At 33.7% G+C, this 20,330-nt stretch overlaps 3 protein-coding genes across 6 annotated transcripts; 1 reads left to right on the top strand and 2 right to left on the bottom strand.

The window, feature by feature from the left end:
- Positions 1-192: 192 nt before the first annotated feature.
- On the bottom strand, positions 193-1,871 carry LOC123320652 (UDP-sugar transporter UST74c). Its single transcript, XM_044908029.1, has one exon. It carries the CDS (start codon positions 1,455-1,457, stop codon positions 468-470), a length of 990 nt encoding a protein of 329 aa, XP_044763964.1. The 5' UTR covers positions 1,458-1,871; the 3' UTR covers positions 193-467.
- Positions 1,872-2,126: 255 nt separating this feature from the next.
- Positions 2,127-13,291, top strand: LOC123314515 (protein N-terminal asparagine amidohydrolase). 3 transcript variants are annotated; one of them, XM_044899846.1, is made up of 9 exons: positions 2,127-2,286; positions 2,558-2,591; positions 5,925-6,112; positions 6,772-6,837; positions 7,043-7,222; positions 7,283-7,491; positions 8,988-9,149; positions 9,883-9,996; positions 12,597-13,291. In XM_044899846.1, the coding sequence occupies exons 3-9, from the start codon at positions 5,926-5,928 to the stop codon at positions 12,696-12,698; spliced, it is 1,020 nt and encodes a 339-aa protein (XP_044755781.1). In that variant the 5' UTR covers positions 2,127-2,286; positions 2,558-2,591; position 5,925; the 3' UTR covers positions 12,699-13,291. The 3 variants fall into 3 exon arrangements, with proteins under 3 accessions (XP_044755781.1, XP_044755799.1, XP_044755790.1); XM_044899864.1 differs by lacking the exon at positions 12,597-13,291 and having other exon boundaries at positions 2,128-2,286; positions 9,883-10,134; XM_044899855.1 differs by lacking the exons at positions 2,127-2,286; positions 2,558-2,591 and adding an exon at positions 4,362-4,473.
- A 3,697-nt stretch (positions 13,292-16,988) lies between these two features.
- Positions 16,989-20,283, bottom strand: LOC123308743 (protein FAM98A). Of its 2 annotated transcripts, XM_044891547.1 has the most exons (7): positions 20,070-20,281; positions 19,809-20,014; positions 19,240-19,394; positions 18,324-18,611; positions 18,055-18,255; positions 17,753-17,978; positions 16,989-17,383 (listed from the first exon to the last, which is right to left on the bottom strand). In XM_044891547.1, the coding sequence occupies exons 1-7, from the start codon at positions 20,105-20,107 to the stop codon at positions 17,109-17,111; spliced, it is 1,389 nt and encodes a 462-aa protein (XP_044747482.1). In that variant the 5' UTR covers positions 20,108-20,281; the 3' UTR covers positions 16,989-17,108. The 2 variants fall into 2 exon arrangements, with proteins under 2 accessions (XP_044747482.1, XP_044747474.1); XM_044891539.1 differs by having other exon boundaries at positions 16,989-17,978; positions 20,070-20,283.
- Between the last annotated feature and the right edge of the window lie 47 nt (positions 20,284-20,330).

Genomic DNA, 20,330 nt, shown 5'->3' with positions numbered 1-20,330 from the left:
TTCTTCGTCATTTTGTGTTACCCTATAACCCAATGAATACTTGATCCAAGGGACCAGAAAAACAATACATTTTGTGCAACTTGCTCAAGCTTTTAGGGGTTCAAAATTATACAGTATACTGCAGTTTGTGCGGACATATTTTTTCAGAAAATCATTAAAATTCAGTTTTGATGAAAAATAAAAATATTCAAATTAAAATACACTGGCAATATTTATTCAGATTTATTTACAATTGCAAACATTCTAGATGAAAATACATTCTATATATGCATGTAGAATTAATTTGAGGAGAAATCTGAACATATATAATTAAATATAATGGCACGAGAAAGCTAAAAAATCCACAAGTTAACAAATACATATGTAAATAAATCACAGCATTAAGGATTTGCTTATTTTTTCGGTACAATGTCATCTTTGATTTTCTAATTGCAACTTGGGAATTATCACTAGGATTGATTGCAATGTTATACAATGTTATCTTTGTTCTCATTTTTTAAAGGAACATAAGGAACTTTGGTTTCTTTTTTTCTGAATGTTACATATGTATATATAAGGCTTCCTATTACACTTATGTTTAATCCTAAGAAATTAATCCAAGAGAAAACATAGTCTCCCCCAATAATCATACCTAAGTATGTCACAGATATGTTCTTTAAACAACCTATGATAGTGGTTGTTAAAGCAGAGTTATAATGTGTACACAGCATAACACTATATGAAAGAATGAAACCCATAATACATGATATTATAAATTGAGCTAAAAAAATCGGATTATTCCAATCCTTGAAATTAGAAATTGCTTCAATGTCTCCTGAACAATAGGAAATTACAATTGCTGGACCAATCATAAATAACGAATTATAATACATTAGACCATATTTCCCTAATTCTCTCGAGTCCAGTTTTTTTTTAGTATAAACACCATTGGTAGCTGTTAAAAGATCATTTAATAAAATATATATGTAACCATGCAGGTTAAAAGCTAAATCATCACTTGTTGCCAATAATGCTCCTATAATCATAGTGTATACACTTATCTGTACACTAAATACAGGAAATACTCCCAATAAATAGAATTCTAATATCATTGTCATTAAAATTGAAAATCTCCTCAGAGCAGTGAACATTGGTAAACTCAATTCTTTGGTACCTCCGAGACCAAAAATCATATTTCCTATATAAAATAACGGCAGAGGAAAAATTTGTTTGAAGGTTCCAAGTTGAAAATTGGGAAAATTCATAATTCTCAATTTTTTAGCTATGAATAAGACTACAATAGTTGTTATCATTTGTCCAATGCCTAAAACCTGAAAGGATGGAAAGCTGTAAGTAGTTAAAACTGTTTTATTGACTACTGTTATCATGAAGGATGCCACTCCATAGAATACAGCTGAAGCAACCCTCCTAAAAACGATATTATCATTCTCGTCATCTTCCAAACTTTGCTGCTTCATCTCAAGAAGTTTCTTTCACTTATTTCAATTACACTGCAATACACATTTCAGGTAACTAACCACTTATCTTACTAAGAAAATTATATAAGATAATTCACTAAATTTGAATTTATCAAATATGAAGAATTCATTGTCACAACTTCACTCCCTGTGATATCAGATATTTGCCAGTCCAACTATGTTTAAATCCAATTTTCAGCTAGTAGTGGAAATCGAAAAATTTTCATTGTGATTTCCCTCTGTACTTTGCTTTTCTTTTCGAAATTCAGACCTTAGAAATAATTCAATGATTGTAATTAAGTACTATTTGCTTAAGACTTATATTCAAATTATTCCATGACGATTGAGTCCTTTGTTTACATATAAATTAATTTGGATATATTTTCAAGAAAGAAAACGTGACATTTAATCACAGAAAAGCATGATTGAGCAAAGGAACTAACTGAGAAACTGAATAATTTTTTGTGGTCAAATATTTTTTTATGGGAACTGGGAATAGAAACTTAAGGTTGAAATTATGGAGAGTACTCTCCATAATTGAAATCCTCATTTAATTATTTTAGAAGCTTATTATATACCTATTTATTATTCAATCACCATGTTGTATGAAAACTGAAAAGGAACCAAGCCCTAGGGATAAATGACCTTTTGACAATGTTTTGACAAATGACAAATTCTTGTAATTACATTTTGGTTGTGCAGTTTTCCAATTATTTCAATTAAATTTTTGAATAATCAGATGATACGTTGCTTTTGCAGTACTCGCGGCCTTAATATAAAATAGTTGGTAGCATGTGAGAAAAATAATTTTGGACAAAGATTTCTTAATGTAAGTTTTTAGTTTTTCATGTTTCTATAAGAAATAAGGATATGCAGAAGGAATTTACATACTTCTATTGAAAACTATTCACAAAACTGAATATTTTAATATTTTCAATACTAATGTAGTAGATAACACCGGGAGTGCGAGTCCATTGTTAATTAGAAGCTCTGTTTTGAACTAAAGTTGGAAAAAATTTTCTGTGTAAAAATATAATTGTGTGAAACCATGTTATTATATTCCTAAAATGAAAAATTAAGGTCTTAATTTTATTTTGCAGAACCTGCGAGCAGTGAATATAATACTGTTACAAGGTAAGATGCTCTAGCAGTAGTATTCATTCATATAATACTTTCTTATTACCATTTTTAGATGGTATGTACTTCACAAGTATCTTAAAAAAAAAATTAGTTCGTATTCAATGTCATGCAAGATTGTTATTTGAATCGACGTATTATTTAATTGCATTGAGAATATTTTTACAGAGAAAGGATAATCGGAATACATTGATTAATGAAGATGTTTCACATTAATGAAAAACGCTTAGATATTTGAATTAGTGAGCCTACCTTCCTCTTGATTTTTTTTCTATTCTTGTTTCTTGTCTATCATCAGAATAGATGTTGAATATTCAACAAAAATAAAATATGTGACCCTGATCAGGGTCAGGGTGTTTCTCCAAAACATGAAAAAAACAATGAATAAGTTTTTATCTGAGGAGCATGAAGAAAAATAATAGAAATTTAAAAAATAAACTGTAATTCTCCAATCACAGTTTTTCAGTCGACTGAAAAACAAGTTCACTTTCATCTCATATATTTCGAAGTCTCAATCTTTGAGGTAAAAATCAATAATTTTTGATAAAATTGAGTTTCTGCTTCAAAATTATGTCAATTTTTTACTAAACTTAACTCGAATCTGCATAATGATATTGATAATATCTTCAATTTCATCTCGAAAATATCCAATTGTTCATTTATTTGATATTGTGGAATTGATATTGAAAAATGGTATCAATAAATAATTACACTCTAGCTTGATTTAGCCGAATAAAAAAAACCAAAAATGGTTTGTTCACAATAAATGCAAGAAGTGATCATACTCTATATGTTTCCTTAAGCATTATCACTTTCATAGATCACTTGTGGTTAATGAGCCATTATTCACTGGTCTATAAACCTTATGGTCAGAATATTAGACAGAGGTTCTGAACATAGAGATATAGCAATGTTCAAATCTCAGTATTTATTGATTTCAAGAAACTGAATACTTAAATTACATGATGTAATTTATCTCTATTCATTAAAATAAATGTTCATAATGTCCTCCACCTTGTTCTTGGTAATGCTTGAAATATTTCGCATTTCTGTAGGTATTTCACCCCGTATTATACATAATAGGTAAAGCATCAACAGTTTTTTGAAACCTGATATCAAAATATACAGGGCGTTCTATTTAAAATATAGAAGACAGACTGGGCTGGACTTGCGCGAATCACACTGTATATTTAAATTTATGTTTAAAAAGCGTACCACTGAATTTTTTAATGAGTATATGAGACTTGAACATCTCTAATGTCCACTAGTTTCTGAACTACTGAATGTTTCTGAAAATATTAAAACTGCTGAATGGATTTTGATGATGTTTTACCAGCTTATTGTCTTGGAGGGGCACAAAAGAGTCAGTCCGTGATGTTCTAGTATCCGGATGTGAAAAAATTAGTACTCTAGTACGCTCCTTTTTTTCTTGATTTTCGTTTTTGGATTCTTTCGTGTGTCGCAAAGGCAAATTCTATTCCACATTATAGATTGTTTATTGGAAATATGCTCAATTTGAAAGATTCGTTCTCGTGTTTAACAGAATGGAATTTTATTTCGAATTTTCTGCTGAATATTCCAATTGGACATGAAAATGAAATATATGTATATTGATTTTTATCCCCAGATCACTACTCTTTCGATCTCCAGAAAGAAAGATATGAATATACATATTTTCCCTTGATGTGATAATTAATGAACTGCTTTCGATAAGATAAGGCTTCCCCATTTTGGTATTTCTATTATCGCTTCCATATATTTTGAAATTGATAGGTTCGATGGTCCAGAACGGATGCTGTTACTTCGTTTTAATATACATCGTGATGCTTGCTTGATGTGTTCTCCTTTTTTATTTTTAAAACTGTGAAAACGAGTGGACGTGAGTACCATGTTTTAATTCGATATCTCAATTTTTTTAAATATTATAGAACCAAGTAGGTTCAATTATCAGCCAGATTAATTAATGAGTGAATTTTTATTGTAATACTATGATTGAAAATTGTTCTAACAGTAACGGAAGTATGCAGAAAGAACTTTTTGAGTTTCTGCCAGTTGTAGGTAATTGAATGAACCATCAGTTTTTGGAAAAGAAACAATTCTTTTATATTTATCGATTATTAATGTTAAAAGCAACATGTTTAGTGAGACAATGTATCATCATTTTCAATCTTCATTGGAATGTTTTCATATAATACCATTTTATCTGTTGGTTCATCACAATAAAACTTGGAATCAAGCATGAAAAAAAAAATTTCAACCACTTGAAATTTTCACAAAATTTAGAGATATACAGGGTGATTCACCGTTAGCCTATTGGAAACCACAGAAAAGAATTAAAATACTATGTTCCGATAAATAATTTTGACTTTTAATGAATTGTATCTGATAAATTTTGTTTTCTTGTTTTGTCTGTTGGGATTGTCCATCAGCAATTCATGAAATGTCAAAATTGTTTATCGGAACATCGAATTTTAGGTTTTATCTGTGGTTTCTACAGACTAATCGAGCAGTTCGAAATTGCTCTTTTCCCTTATTTCTAGTTTTTCCGCGATAACTCTGAAAGTTTCCATTTCAGGTATGGGGTTTATTCAGATAACCCCTATTTTTTTTACTTAGAATCGAATAAAGCAAATAAAAATAGGTTGTTATTCGAAAGTCTTCAGTTTTGATGATCTCCTCATAAAAACCCTGTCCTTTTCAGTTCACAACAGCAAACAGGGTGTTGCAATACTATACAGGGTTAGAACTACATATTTAGAGGCTGACTATAGGAATATCGAAACCGTAAAAAATAAAGGGTGGCTTAAATTATAAAAAAGTAGTACACCAGTATAATCGCTAATAGAAGTATTACTACACACCGAATTTCGTGTAGTTACCTCCAAAAACAAATGAGTTATGAAGAAAAAATGATAATCTTGATTTTCAGTTTTTTCGAGATATCTCAGGAACCATCAGAGAGATTTAGGAACTGTTTACACCCACCCACTCATCCTGGAATAACGCAACTTTTTCGTAATTCAAGCTACCCTGTATTACTAACGGTTTTCGATATCCCTGTAGTCCCTCTCTAAATAGTTCTAACCCTGTATAATGCGAAAATTCAAACTGGTAAAGATTTTTTTCAGAAAAGCCTCCTCATATTCGAAAATTTGAGACGGCTTCAAGGTCCTAGTATCCATGACATCTAATAGCAAATACCATTGGTAACATTAGTGTTGCACTAGATAAAGACCTTTTGACATTCTTGCACCTATTTCGAAATAAGAACTCAGTGCGCTCCTGTTTTTTTTTTCAATGAAATTTGCTATATGCCATAATTAATTTCAGAATGGTGTTGGTCTTCAATGGCGTGCTGCAAGAGGAGTGCCCTCCTGATACTTCCTCCTTGTATCATACACACCCCCTTTATAGAGACAGAGCTGCACAATTATTGGCCATACCAAACAAAGTTGTTGGTCCGGTAGGACTTCTGTATGTCCTTCAGAGAGAGTATGCTGCTACAGTTCCCCTTGATAGTAAGTAACTTGGTGAATAATCTTTTGATTATACTCGTTTTTTTTTTCATTCATTCATTCATTGCTGTATCCCGTTACCGGGAATAAATCTACAAAAAGAAGAAAAAAAAAATTGCGAACAGACTTGTAATTTCTTAGGGCTCGTCGAAAGATTACATACACTTATACTTATGACGATTATAGAAACGTCTTCTGATTCATCGTGAAGCAAGTTTAATAATTTTTTGTCCATCTGTGTCAGAAATGCACATTTTAATAATTTTCTTTTCAGTCTGTATTCCGTTTTCAATAAGATTAAATGGTTCTGCTCCATTAACAATCGAATTTTCGTTATGACAAGAAGAGTTTTATCAGATGAAGATGCCAACATTCAATGTTAGCCAAGTTTGTCATAGAGCTTGTAGAACACCCTGTATAATATAAAGATACTCTGCTGACCTATTACGTTTTCTTCTACTGTATAACTATACCGTATTGTTAACTAACAAATTTCCGGTTTTTTAGATCATGATTTGTTCTAGGAACTTGAAATAAAAGATACACGCTGTTGTAAAAATTTCATTTGGCGATTAAGCAATAACACTACTTCAAGTCGTAGATTATTATTATTATTATCGATAACATTGTTTTATTATTTAAAACGATTTTCTTGATTTCAGAAAATGTGACTATACTGGGAACAGACGATGTGACAAGTTGCTTGATAGTTGTAGTGAGACATTCAGGTGAGTAACTGACTGAAAACAAAAATCCACCACGGTTATCCATTATTGATGTTGATGGCTGATAAATTAATAGATTTCGTCACAAAACTTGAAATATTTCATTCGATTATTTATGGTGAAATAACAATTATAAAACTGTAATGTTGTGTGGAATTAGAGCGAAGTCTTAATGGATGGACACTTTAAACATATGTATTTTTTTCAGGCTCTGGCGCTGTAGCTTTAGCTCACCTGGATGGATCTGGAACTGATGAAGCCGTATGTGCCATGGTTCAAAGGGTACAGGAGTTAGCCATCGGATATCCTGATGGAAGAATCGAGTTGCAGCTGATCGGAGCATACAGTTCGAGACCGTATGCAGAAGAATTATTTTATAGCGTAATGAGTGAGTGGATTTTGAGAAAAATCGCTTTCTTATTTTAATATGTAATCGACTTGATTTCAGATTCATTTCACAAACAGTTGGTGGAGATAGATCTTACATTGGCCTGCGTTGGGGAGCTGAACACCACGATTCGTGGGGGAATTCCTTGGCCTATCATATATGGTATAGGTCTCAATGTGAAGACGGGCGATATCTTTCCGGCTACATTTCCTGATAAAGGTCCTGATTTATCGCTGAGGATCGCTCGATTTCTCACAGGTTATACGCAGGTAATTCATAATTATTCACATTTTTAATAATCAAACTATTAGCCAAAATAGACCAAGCTGAGAATTTTACCATTCTTCAATTCTATAACCTATAAAATTGTATTTGTTGGGGCCTACGAGGATATATTGAAAAATTCTAAGCCTACTATAGAACCAAACAAAATTTCAATGTCAAAATATTTTATTACTCAACATATTCTCCTCTTTATTGGATACATTTATTGCAGCGAACCTGCAACGTCTCTAGACCTTTCAAAAAAAATGTTTCTTTTTGCTTTGCAAACCAGACCTCCACAGCTTTTATTACTTCCTCGTTGGAAGAAAATTTACGACCTTTTAAACTTTTTTTCAGTCGAGGATAGAGATGATAGTCGGATGGGGCCAAATCTGGTGAATAAGGGGGGTGTTCTAGTAATTCAAACCCTAAATCACGAAGTTTTTGCATGGCAACATGAGATTTGTGTGCAGGGGAGTTGTCCTGCAAAAACAAAACACCTTCGGATAGCTTTCAGCGTCTTTTCTCTTTAATTTTTTTCCCGTAGAGGGGTCAGTAATGTCGATAGTAATCTCCGGTTATTGTTCTACTCTTATCGAAAAAGTCAATCATGATTACATCATGGCAATCCCAAAAAACTGAAGCAAAAACTTTTCCAGCAGATTTTTGGACACGAAACTTCTTAGGTCTTGGAGAACCAGAGTGTCACCATTCATTCCATCGATTGTTTCTTTGTTTCTGGATCGTAGAAATGTACCCAAGTCTCATCCATAGTAACAATTCGGTTTAAGAAGTCTACATCGTTTTCAAATCGAGCACAGATCGAACGCTTTTGGTCAACATTCAAACATTTGGAGATCCATTTTGCAGCAATTCTTCTCATGTCCAAATTGACGTGAACTATATGATGAACGCTTTCGTATGAAATATTCAGTGCTTCAGATATCCGTTTAAGCCCAATTCGACGGTCTGATAAAAGCATGTCATGAACTGCATCGATATTTCCGGGGAATGACACAGAAACTGGCCTTCCCGATCGGTCATCATCTTCAATGGAAAATTTACCGCTTTTGAAGCTTGCAGTCCAATTTTTCACGGTCGCATACGAAGGACATTAATCACCAAGGGTATTAAGCATATCTTCGTAAATCTGCTTACCTCTTAACCCTTTTAAATACAGGTACTTGATGATGGCTCGATACTCCAATTTTTCGATTTTCACAATTTCGGTGGACATCTTCTTTTGATTTATTGCGTAATTCTGGTTTACTTTTTTGACCTCAAACTTCACACTGACACTTCTAATGAGTTATTGTTCGTTGCTATGGTAACGCAATATTTTTTTTATGCATGAAAGTGGTCTAGGCTAACTAGATATCAATACATTTGAAATTTTCTCTGTACTATTTCTTCATTAAATAGTCGTATCTTTGTCGAATTCTTATTCAAGTTGAAGGTTTTTTTTTGAAATAATGATTCAGAAATCTGTTTTCTTTTTCAGGTGTCTGATATTTATGATTATAATATGGGTTTATTAAGAATTGGTCCTTTCAACTATCAGCCACTGAGAGGTGTCGATTTATGGCTTGAACAAAGTGACGAATTTATTTTACAACATTTAACAGACGCTCCTGAAGTAGAACCGCCACATGTCGTGATGCAAGTACGTATTTACCCAAGTATTTCGGCATTATACAGGGTGAGTCTTTGACTCGTACAAATATTTAAACAGCATTTTTTCCAAATTGGCTCGGTTACAGGCGGTTGAGAAATCATTTAAAAAAATGTTATTTTTAGTTCTCTCACCAAGGGTTTTATTAAATGAATTGAATTTCGGAATATAGTTTTTCATTTATTTGATGAATATTTGTCGAACACAAGATATCACCCACGTCTTCCCGTTTTCTCATTATGACCATTACGTACCATAAAAATATCAAAAATTCAAAGAACCCAACTCTTGAAACTAATTTGCACGCTATCTAATGAATATTTGAACGTTTTGTAAAATAAAAGTATTCTTCATATTTTCTTGTATAATGCGCCGTTTTCGAGTAATTTGATGATAATTAAAAAGTATCTGTGAAATTCGAAAAATTGGGTACTTTGGCTGAATACAACTCTGTTTAAAAGATCCACAGATGTGTAGTGTCATAGATTTATCTTGTTATTTTAAGGGAACTTTGTTTCTCCAGGGGTGGCATAGCTCATTATAAAAACTTAAAATGCCTATATCTGTTTATCAGGGCCGAATCGGAAAAAATGGTATAGGAAAAAAGTGTTCCTTTTGACCTCAATATTATTGAAATATTTGTATGAGTCAAAGATTGACCCCGTATAACTCAATTTTTTATGACAATGAGTGGATATACCACGTCCATCTTCTTTAATTTCAGCTACGAGCAACCTTGAAGTATATTCAAGATAATCAATTTCCAGCCATCACAGTCTTTAGAGATAACAAACCGCATTATTTCAGAAGGGATGAACAATCCGGAACCTGGATTCCTGTAAGGTATTGATTTCTGTTGTGAAGTGGTTCGTTTGTAGTTCTTGTTGGAAAGTGGTGTTGATTGGATGTTGAAATTTTTATGGGATTTTTTATAAGAAATATTTTTGTTTTGTAGAATATATTGCATTTAGCTTTAGCCTCTGCCTTTTGGTTTGACTACTACTTTTTTTTATGAATAAATTCATCAGCTCCACTTCGGAAGATAAATATTCTATGAAGTTCTGATGAAACTTCAAAAGATGCTTTTGGTTCAATGTAGACGTTCGTAAAAATTCATTAATACAAAGAGAATGTCACTGAGGTGCTACAGCAATATAGCTGAACCACTAATGTTAAGATAATATACGAAAATTCAACGCCCAACATAGGGAACGTCGTGGGAATATAGTTATAGTTTGATAAGAGGGCTACATGTCACTGCGAACTTAAGATCTATTCTAGCCCCCATCAGAGCTGTTCTCAGCGTCCCCTACAGCTCCAGAGTTTCAATGAACTCCAGTACAGAGAGGGCTTCAAGTCATCATCCCTCCTAAAAATGGGTATTCGAAGTTCAAAACGTTTCATGTCGATTGCACGAGTTGGCAACATCGACTGAAATATGCCTTGATAATAAAGGACAACAAATGCCATTATCTTGATGAGATAGACAAAGATGGCTGTCTATGAAGTCTGCGACGAACGAGGAAGGTCGTAAAATTTTATGGGATTTTAATGGCCGGTTGCAGTTGAAGCTCGCCAGTAAGTACGCGCCTGCAGATCAACAGCTGGTATTTTATAAACAAGCTGATCGGACATTGTTCTTTTCATTGTCTTGTATGCGCTGTTGCCAAATCGTAAACTCCGCACAAAGCGATTTAAATTTTAAAACCCCATGTTTGAAGGATGATTTCGAATAGTTTCCGCAGTGAATTCGAAAAAATCATGAATGAAACTCAAAATTATTCAGTTTAAACTTGCATATGCAGGGATAACCCAAATTGAGGAGAATTCCCCATTTATCGCCTGTAATAAATTTATTCTCGCACTGGGCGATTGCATTTTTACAGTCCTCTTCTTTCTCGTGGCATTCCCTACGTTCGGCATAAAATTTTCGTAATCTGTATATCGGAGTTGACTGATGTGGTGACGGTTTGGCCATGTAAATTTCGATAGGAATCCTAAAGGGTCAAGTACACGGCGCGAGTTTACAAGCTACAAACCGGTTTTTTCACAAGCAGCTTGTAAATTTTTTGTAGCACTCGCTTCGTTAACTGCTCGCCGGCTTTTGAGCGAGTAGTTTGTAAACTAGCCACGTGTACTCGCAGTAGCTTGCACAAAAGTTGTTAATACCATCGGCAACACGTGGTTTCTACACGCCAGCTAGTTGGCTACGGCGCAAGCGAGAAATTCTCTGAGTATTCGACTAGTGCGTCAGCGCACTCGCTGACTTCTTACAAGCCTGCTTTTTGGCTCGTAGACTCGCCACGTGTACTTGACCCTTAACAATTGAGTGGTGCAAAACACTCGGAAATTGCCATTGTTATTATTGACTTATTGACTAATTCTATGCATTAATATGTTTGTCCCTCAAAAAGGGAATTTTTTTTGAGAGTACAAGAACCGTATGTAGTTTATTATGAGTAAAATTATAGATAATTCTTGAATCTCAAACTGATATGACAACAATTGGCTACGTAAAATACGAAATTCGAATTTTCTATTTTGTACAGAACGATTTTTAAGTTGTAACTGTAGCATATCGGTTAATTTTCAAACATATGAACACTAACGCACACAAGAGATCTGTGAAAAACGTAATTTTTTCTTGTCAGGAATACCTTTTGCGAAAACCCGGCTCTTTTTCCATTCTTATCTGATCACTTTTCGCAGGTTTGAAGCCCAACTCTATTATCACTTATTTTGTTCATATTTAAATCTTTTCTGAACTATTTTTCCCTCGTTTTATTAAAACTCGTAATGTTCCTTGGGACCATCTACATTATCCCTAGTTAATCAACTTCATGCAATAACTGAAAACTATTGTCGTCACTTGCTAGATTTTTTCTTCAGATCTTGCCAAAAACCTAATGTTTATATAGACCCATCGCCACGTGAAAAAAATTTCCGAATCTTCAGAAAAAAATTATTTTTGTATTATTTTGAAATCTTCTACTTCTTACAATTCTTGAATGATAATTATTGTTGTTTGTTTTTTTGGATGTGCTTTTCTTGTTTTGTTTTATGCATGCTGAAGTATCTTATTTTTTGTAATACTTTTAGTTATATTATGTTTCAGTTTTTCCATAGTAAAACAAGTCCATGATATTTTGATTGCTCTTTTGTTGAAGTGAAACAAAATTAATGAATTTGATTTTTCATGTCTCAATCACTTTGCCCAACAAAGTTGATTTAAAATAATACATAACAAAAAAGGTTTTTTAATTTTGGATGTTTTTTTTGTGATGCTTCATGCACATTTTAAGTTAATTCTGCTTATTATTATCATTTGAGTTTTTTTTTTGTCTTGGCAATTAGAAATTTTTTAAGTGTTCCACCCAAAATTGGTGCTTTAGTAGTTATTTAAATTACTTTATATCTATAGAACCAAATTTCTTTCAGCTGAACGAAATTGAGATGAAACGAAGAACATCCAATTTGATATTTATAGGTAAAATTTTGAATATTGAAAGCGGGTTACTATTTTTGAAAATTTTTGTCTGAAAATTGTGGACATCTCTCCGCATTCCGAGCTTCATTTATAACTTTACAGATCGCGATTCTGTATTAAAAAAATTGCAAGATTAAGCACAAGTCATCATACGTACGACTCAGCAAGAGTGAAAAGAAAACAACTGAATTTTTAAACCATAATGTGGTTTACTGTTGTACCTCAATAATTATTGGTTGGGCTTACTTGATGACAATCGTTGAATACGTTGGAACGATTCTAATGAAGGTAACTGATTCATTTGTTTTATATTTTTTTATGATAAAGAATATTTTTATAAGGATTGTATCTGTTATATAGTTGAAGAATATTTAGCTTTATTTAAATAGAGGTTATATTTTTATGCTTGGACATCAGTGTAATTGAGAGACTTAAAACTATATATGCAAATGTGACTTGTTATTTATATTCGAATTGGGAAGAATGGTTCTTGAAAATTGTATTTTTGTTCTTCTCAAATGCTCTTATTGATGAATTGTTGATAACTTTCTTCGTTCAAAAAAAAATTGTTAATATTTTTGAATCGATATATTAGTTCTAATGATCACTTAACGAAATAGTTTTGTGATATATATCTTTTATTACACCTACAAGGTTTTTGTACATTTTATCCCACCTAAGGAATGCAATATCTAGATGCAGAAAACTATAAAAAAAATTACCAACGCTCACAAGCTTTCTGGAATTCCGAAATTGAATAAGGTTCAGTATTTATGAGAAGTCGATGAAGAGATTCGCGGAAAGGAGTGTTTCTTAATGTCCCTGAGATCTTTAGGAAGAAGGTTAAACAATTTGATTGCTGTATACATAGGGTTGCGTTCGGTAAGTGATAACTTGTGGCTGGGAAAAAAGTATGCAATTTTTCTTCCGGTATCATTCAAAGTTTTAAAATTTTGAATGTAGTGTCTATTCTTGTGAAGAAAAAGCAAATTTCTGTATATAAACAGATCAGGAAGCGTGAGGATGTTCTGTGCTTTGAATGCACCCTTCGCTAGGATTGAATTTTTTGCTTGAGAACTAACAAAAGCATTCAAGCAACCCAAATCGAATCTACCTTATGGTACATCCAGCATAAATCCGTCATGTTTATTTTCAATTATCGATGATGTTTTTTTTTTGGTACTGTAGGATCAAAACAAACAAGTTTTTTTCTGGAATATTTATCTATTTGTTACCTTATTTTAATTCATTTTTTCAGTAACAGAATATAATGAAAGAATCAACCACACTTACAAAAAAAACACAATGAAATACAACACAAATCTAGCTGCATTATTTTTTTTAACTAATCTGCCAAGCAAGTTCTAAAGTTGAGGAAACAATTTGCTCACAAGATTATTTTGAAAATTAAATTTGTGATGTTAAAAACGGAACAATAATAATGTTTAATTTTTTTCGAATTATTTGTCTAGTCCCAGTCAAAAACAAAGATTTTTTCAGCTCAATTACAATGAATTCGTACTAACAATAAAATTAGTCATCTAAAATTTGCATGTCATTTTCTTATTACTTTTATGAACACTAAATTACACCTAAAAATTCACATGATTTTCCTAAGTTGAAAACATGCAAAATGTTGCATATTTAACAGCAAGATCAATTTTTCGTAGCGTCCAAATATGTCAAGAAAATTCCTGAGAGCGTTTTGCCGCAGTTGTACAATGTTGATATCGCTAGTCTTACGATGAACGGATTCTTAATTTGTTATGTTATGTGCATTAATCCATTTCAAACATGTTTGAAGGATTTTTTATTTTTTAGAATTTAGTTCTCTACCTAGATGGTTGGTTTCTTCCAACGACCAACCAAATTCAATGTTATGGATACTTTAATGTGTTTCAGATTAAGTGCGAGATGATGATATGTGACTTTAATCGTATTTTGGCATTTTTTTTTTCGTATAAACCGAAAATTTCATGGGGAGATTCATAAACAAAAAAATTCGCCAAGTAGGCTATGGAATTTTGAAGGCTCATATTCCGTGTCCAAGCGTGACGCTTTTAGCGTTGCTTATAGCTTGTACTACATAGAGAAAGGGATGTACCCATTGAACTCTTTATTGAGTTCATTGCTTGAACCAACATATTTCACATCAATTTCTAGCGGAATATTTGATATGAAAGCCCCTCAAGAAAGAAGCCTAGCAGGTTTTCGCAATACTCGAAACGTTAATTTGATAATTCTATCGAATTCGAAAGATATAATCAGAAAATGTTACACTCATTTTGAAAGATCAATTGAAAAATTCCTCAAGATAAAAAATGTTTAAGATGGTCATGATGAACTTCAAAGATATTTGGTAATAAAATCTTACGGCATCCCGAATTTCAAATTTGTAAATTGCAAATAGATGCATTCGTACATAACTGTGAATTTTAGATTGTTTGTTAGCATCTTTCAAATTTAAATAAATAAATTATTTATGATTTGTCTCTCCTTCAAACAAATATGAGCCTGGAGGATGAAACTCTAGAACAGGTCGAGCAATTCAAATACTTGGGAAGCTTCATAAATACTAGGGCTAACCTGGACACGAAAGCACAACCGTATCAATTCGGCATCACGGGCATTCTGGAAGCTGCAGGACCGAGTGTTTCAAAATCACGACCTCAATCTGAAGACCAAGACAGCTGTTTACAAAGCAGTGGTCCTCCAACGCTCCTTTACGGAAGCGAAAGCTGGACGCCCTACAGGCGACATATTAAAACACCTTGAACAAACGCAACAACGTCATCTAAGACAAATAATGCACATCGGATGGTTCCACAAAGTTTCAAATGCAGAAGTCTTGCAGCGCGCGAGTTGTATAACAATTGAGACTCGAGTAACGAGGGCCCGACTCAGATGGAGCGGCCACATTCTGAGGATGCAAGACAAAAGACTCCCCAAAATGGCTCTGTATGGCGAATTCACAGAGGGAGCTCGGAAATCAGGAGGCCAGTATGAGCGGTTTAAGGATATTCTGCGATAATCCCTAAAATCAGTTAATGCCAATCATAATTGGGAACAACTAGCGTTAGACAGATCACAGTGGAGGTCTTTGATCCACAGTTATCATGGAGACTCGAGAAGAATACAGCGGCGGCCAGATCTGGTTGGTGACTATCCATGCCCGGAGTGCGGAAGGATCTGTAGGTCACGGTTGGGTCTCTTCAGTCACAGGAGGGCACACAGTCTCAATTAGCCCCAAGAAATTATAAGCTTGATCGCACCGATAGTTTTGTTTTTTTTTGAGCAAAAACAAAGATTCCCCGAAGAAAAATGTACATGGTGGGCAAAATTAGTTGTCTACTGAGAGGATCTCGAGAACTATAGCAGCTAGAAGAAAATGATTGACACTTTTCCGAGGTAATTTTCGGAGAAACAAAGAATGGTGAAAAACACAGCCTCCTACGATACTTCGTTTTTGAGTTTGACTATTTCGTAAAGTTCTCATAACTTTTTTGTCTTTGAAGTTACAAACCTGAAACTTGAACCTTCTACAGGCACTTTTTTACGTCGAATCTACTGATGAGCTCAAAATATTTTTTCATTTCGAATCATTGGGTGAAAAAATCTTTTGTCAGTAGATTCTACTTATCAAAGTGCCTAAGAAGGTTTTATTTTCAGATCTGTAACTTCAAAGACAAACAAGTTATGAGAACTTTTCGGAATCGTCAAAATCTCAATTTTTGTTTATAACTGAAAATCTGAAAATGAAAGGCTGATTCTGTTTTTAGATTTGGATTAGTCATGAAAAAGAGCTCGAGAATCTGTTATCCGTTTTCTTTTAACTGCTACAGTTCTCGAGATCCCCACAGTAGACAACGAATTTTGCCCACCCTGTACACTATCGTTAGGCTCCTACTATGTGAGTATTTTTCAGGCAGAAAACTTGCAATCGAAAGTTGCGTGGACATAAACCTGGAAAGAAAGTATCAAGGATGTGACATAGTTATCCATTCTGATAGTCAAGCCACTCAGTAGACAACGAATTCTGCCCACCCTCTACATTCCCCAATTAAAAAAAAAGCAATTCGACCCCGAAATGTAACTCCATTTGAAACATTTTTGATCCAGGCTCCAACCAAGCAGTTTTTTCAGCGGATCTTTTAAAATGGGTCAGCCTGTATAGTAGGCGGTTATCATTAAGTTAAGTTCAAGCACAGATTGTCAGCTGTCAAATTTCCATAGCCCACTTGACGAATTTTTCGCGCACGTTATTATGCATTTTTCTATGCTCGATTCATCATCGAAAATATCAAGTCTATATTATGGCAAGGTTGTATGAATAAAAAAAAACAAACAGTTTCAATTTACTCTTATTGAGGGAGTATGAATACAGAAGCATAAATTACACATTACAGTTCATTTTTTAGATTACACGTGTTAGAATACAATCATCATGTCGAGGAAAAATTAATTCACCTCTTATACCTATTACCTTGGCCACGATGGTAATTGGAGCGCCCCCTCGAAGACCCATTTCTTGAATGATTTTGCTGATTATGTTCCGTATCTCTTACATATTGATCAGAATAAGAAGCATTATCGGTTCTGAAATTGTCATACGATTTTACCCTTTTATTCGTATCATAGCTTCCAGCACTATCATACGCAGTATAATTCGATTGTCTATCGCCCCCATAATTTCCAGAACTTGTCCTGGAATTATAATTTCCTCTTTCCTCGTTATCTCCTGCAATATTAAAAGAGCGCTTTTGACTGTAATTAGTAGATGTGGAATCTTTGTTGTTAGAACTTGTTCTGGGACGTTTATTAGGGCTATCGTATGACCCCGCGCTATCAAAATTTTGGGACGGGTCTTTTCTAACCGTCGAAAAGCTATCCTTATCTGAACTTGTACTATCCCTGGACCCGAGATAACCTGGCTTTGTACTAGAATTCCCTAACCTGCCGAAACTTGGACAGTATGAACTATACATGGCCAAGCTCGTATTGAAATTCGAGAAAGGTTTGCTACTACTGCTCGAACTACTCAAAGAGCTCTTAAATCCGCTATAAGAATCGGCGCTTCTGTTTGAGGGATTCCCAAAGCTGTTATTACCTCTTCCGGAGTTGAATTGCGAGTCGCTTTTGGAAAACGATTGTTGCCCTCCGCTCTGGTTGTAACTTCCTCGACCATTTCCTTGGTTGTAATTACCTCTTCCTCTACTCTGATTGAAGCCACCGCCTCTTCCCATATTTTGAGGCCCTGGGGTTCTCTGTTGCCAGGATGGCATTTCGGGAGGAGGAGGTGCTATTTCATTCGTTCTACCTCCCCTATCTGGAACCTGAAAGCCGAAAGCGATAAAATTAATTTCTGAAAAATGCGTCTGCTGCAATAAAAGTATCGTGGAGCTCACTCACCTGCCCGATTATAACTTTTTGAATTGAATTTCTAGTGAATCTCCTGACATTCGCCGAACTGGTTTTTTCAATTATAGCAAGATCTGTCCTAGCCGCTAATAAATGAGATAAGTCTACGTCTGGATCAATATGTAGATCGCTCCTTTCCGGTTTGTATTTTGTTTGGAAAAAGTCTTCTTTCCCTTTCGCTCTATCAGACCACTAAAAGAAAATACAATCAATTATCTATTTATAACTTATGATGAGGATCTTGCTTTTCATCAACTCACCTGGAAAGATTGTATAGTAACGTCTAATCTAGTCAGTAGCATCTCTCGTCTTATTTTATAATCGCTCCTCAATTCTTTCTCTAATTGACTAAGAATTTTCCATTGTTTATCTGATAAGAAGCCACTGAAGAATGCTTTTCCAATAAAAGCAACACCATTCTTCTTAATTATCTCTTCAATTTTAGAAATCAAGTTCCGAAAGACAATTTGAATAGTCACCTCAGATGGTTTAGGAAATCCCAGTGACATGAGAATTTCCTTCAAGTAAGATGCTTCCTGAGTTTCTTGCTGTAAATCGAAATTGACCTATTAACACAGTATGCGCTCTCCCTCGATATCATATACGAAAAAAGAATATTTGGTAAAAGTTTAGATTAGTGCCCACCTCCGATTTTGACGTCAATTTTTTCATAGATAAAGTCTTGTATGAAAAATCGATTGGTACATGTCTCAACCTTAGGAGACTTGTAGTTTGGGAGATATGATTTTTCAAAGTTTTTATGAAAATTGCGAAAATTCGGTATAAATCAGTCGAATTGTAATATTTTCCCTGTTCAGCCCTTCAATAACTAAATCCAATCGTTTATTCGTTTAATTGATATCTTAAAATGGCATTTTCATGTGCAAATATGATTTTTCACTGTCCTAACTTAAACTAACCTAACCTAACCTCAAAACCATTATTTATATTTCATCGAAAATTGAAAAATTTCCCACATTTTTCAAAATAAACTAACTGAAATCATTAACTCATCGAGTTCTCTTAATGCCAACATTCGAATGCATTGAAATTGATGAAAAAATCGAAGACAAACATCCAAGGTGGGCGCTAAAGTAAACAGGAGCCGAATATTTTCCTAGAGAAACCTTCATTATGAAAATCGTAGAATAATATGTGAAAAAAAAAATATCTTACCAGCTTCAATTCAATTTTTGCTTTTGGCATCTTTTCCTGATTCATTCTCGCTATCATGAGCTCAGTGATCAAATAATCCAATAATAATTCCCTATCTTCCACATTTTGCAATCGATCGGAAACATGACCCTGTGTAAGGGATTGATATGGACAATCTAAAAAATATTTAATAAATTTTTTGCATTCGTAGTTTTACTATAATTTATCTATTTATTCATCATATGGTATGACAGAATTTATATTACATGGTTATAATTCTATGTCTCTTTTCATCAATACAGTGTTTAGTCTCCATAAGGAAGTCCTCAAAGGAGCCGTAGAAAGCATGTAGAGAGCAATCCTCAACTGATCTAGCATATGTTATTTTATGGTCTGCTAATCCAATTCATTTCCAGAATTTGTCAGACCGAAAACTGAGTCAGATCAAAAATAGTCGCAAATTTGCCAATAAATGTAACCCAAGTTATTTTATCATAACTTCAGGATTTCATTCATGAAACTACTCTGTACAATTATAAGCATTTATTCTGGGATTCATTTATGAATTAATTGAGACTCAGAAAACTTACTTAGTTCTTTGAGAAATGAACCGATTTCCATTGTGAAGGAAACTGAATCTTCAGGACTTGATATGGCGTTTACTTGTTCATCCAAATTTTCCAAGGTGCGTAATTCTGTCGTTAAATAATTAACTAACTTAGTGTATTCAATACTTTTTGGCCCATACTCAAGTGAACTTCTCAGGTTTCCTTTTTGAATCAAGGATCCTTGATAGCTAAAAATCATTACATTACTAAGAATTGATTGAATTCACTTGTCTTGATTCCTACCCTAGGTCCTTCAATCCAGAAATTATTTTCTCCTCCATGTTACTTTTAGAAACTTCCTCAGATTCAGTTTCTGAATGATAAGTAGAAATTTATCGAATTTTTCTTCGATTAGTTTTTTGTTTTCTGATTTTTTGTCGATTTGGATTCTTTTGGATCAGGATCAGACTTCAGACGTCTGTCAAACTACCGGTTCCGGGTACCGATTACCGACAAGAAGAATGAGGAATCTTTGCTACCGACTTTCTGGGTACGTTTCGACTA

Source organism: Coccinella septempunctata, chromosome 1, assembly GCF_907165205.1.
Source record: "Coccinella septempunctata chromosome 1, icCocSept1.1, whole genome shotgun sequence".
In the NCBI taxonomy this organism is placed as follows: Eukaryota; Metazoa; Arthropoda; class Insecta; order Coleoptera; family Coccinellidae; genus Coccinella; species Coccinella septempunctata.
Note: the sequence above shows the minus strand (reverse complement) of the source record. Positions and strands in the feature narration are given on the sequence as shown.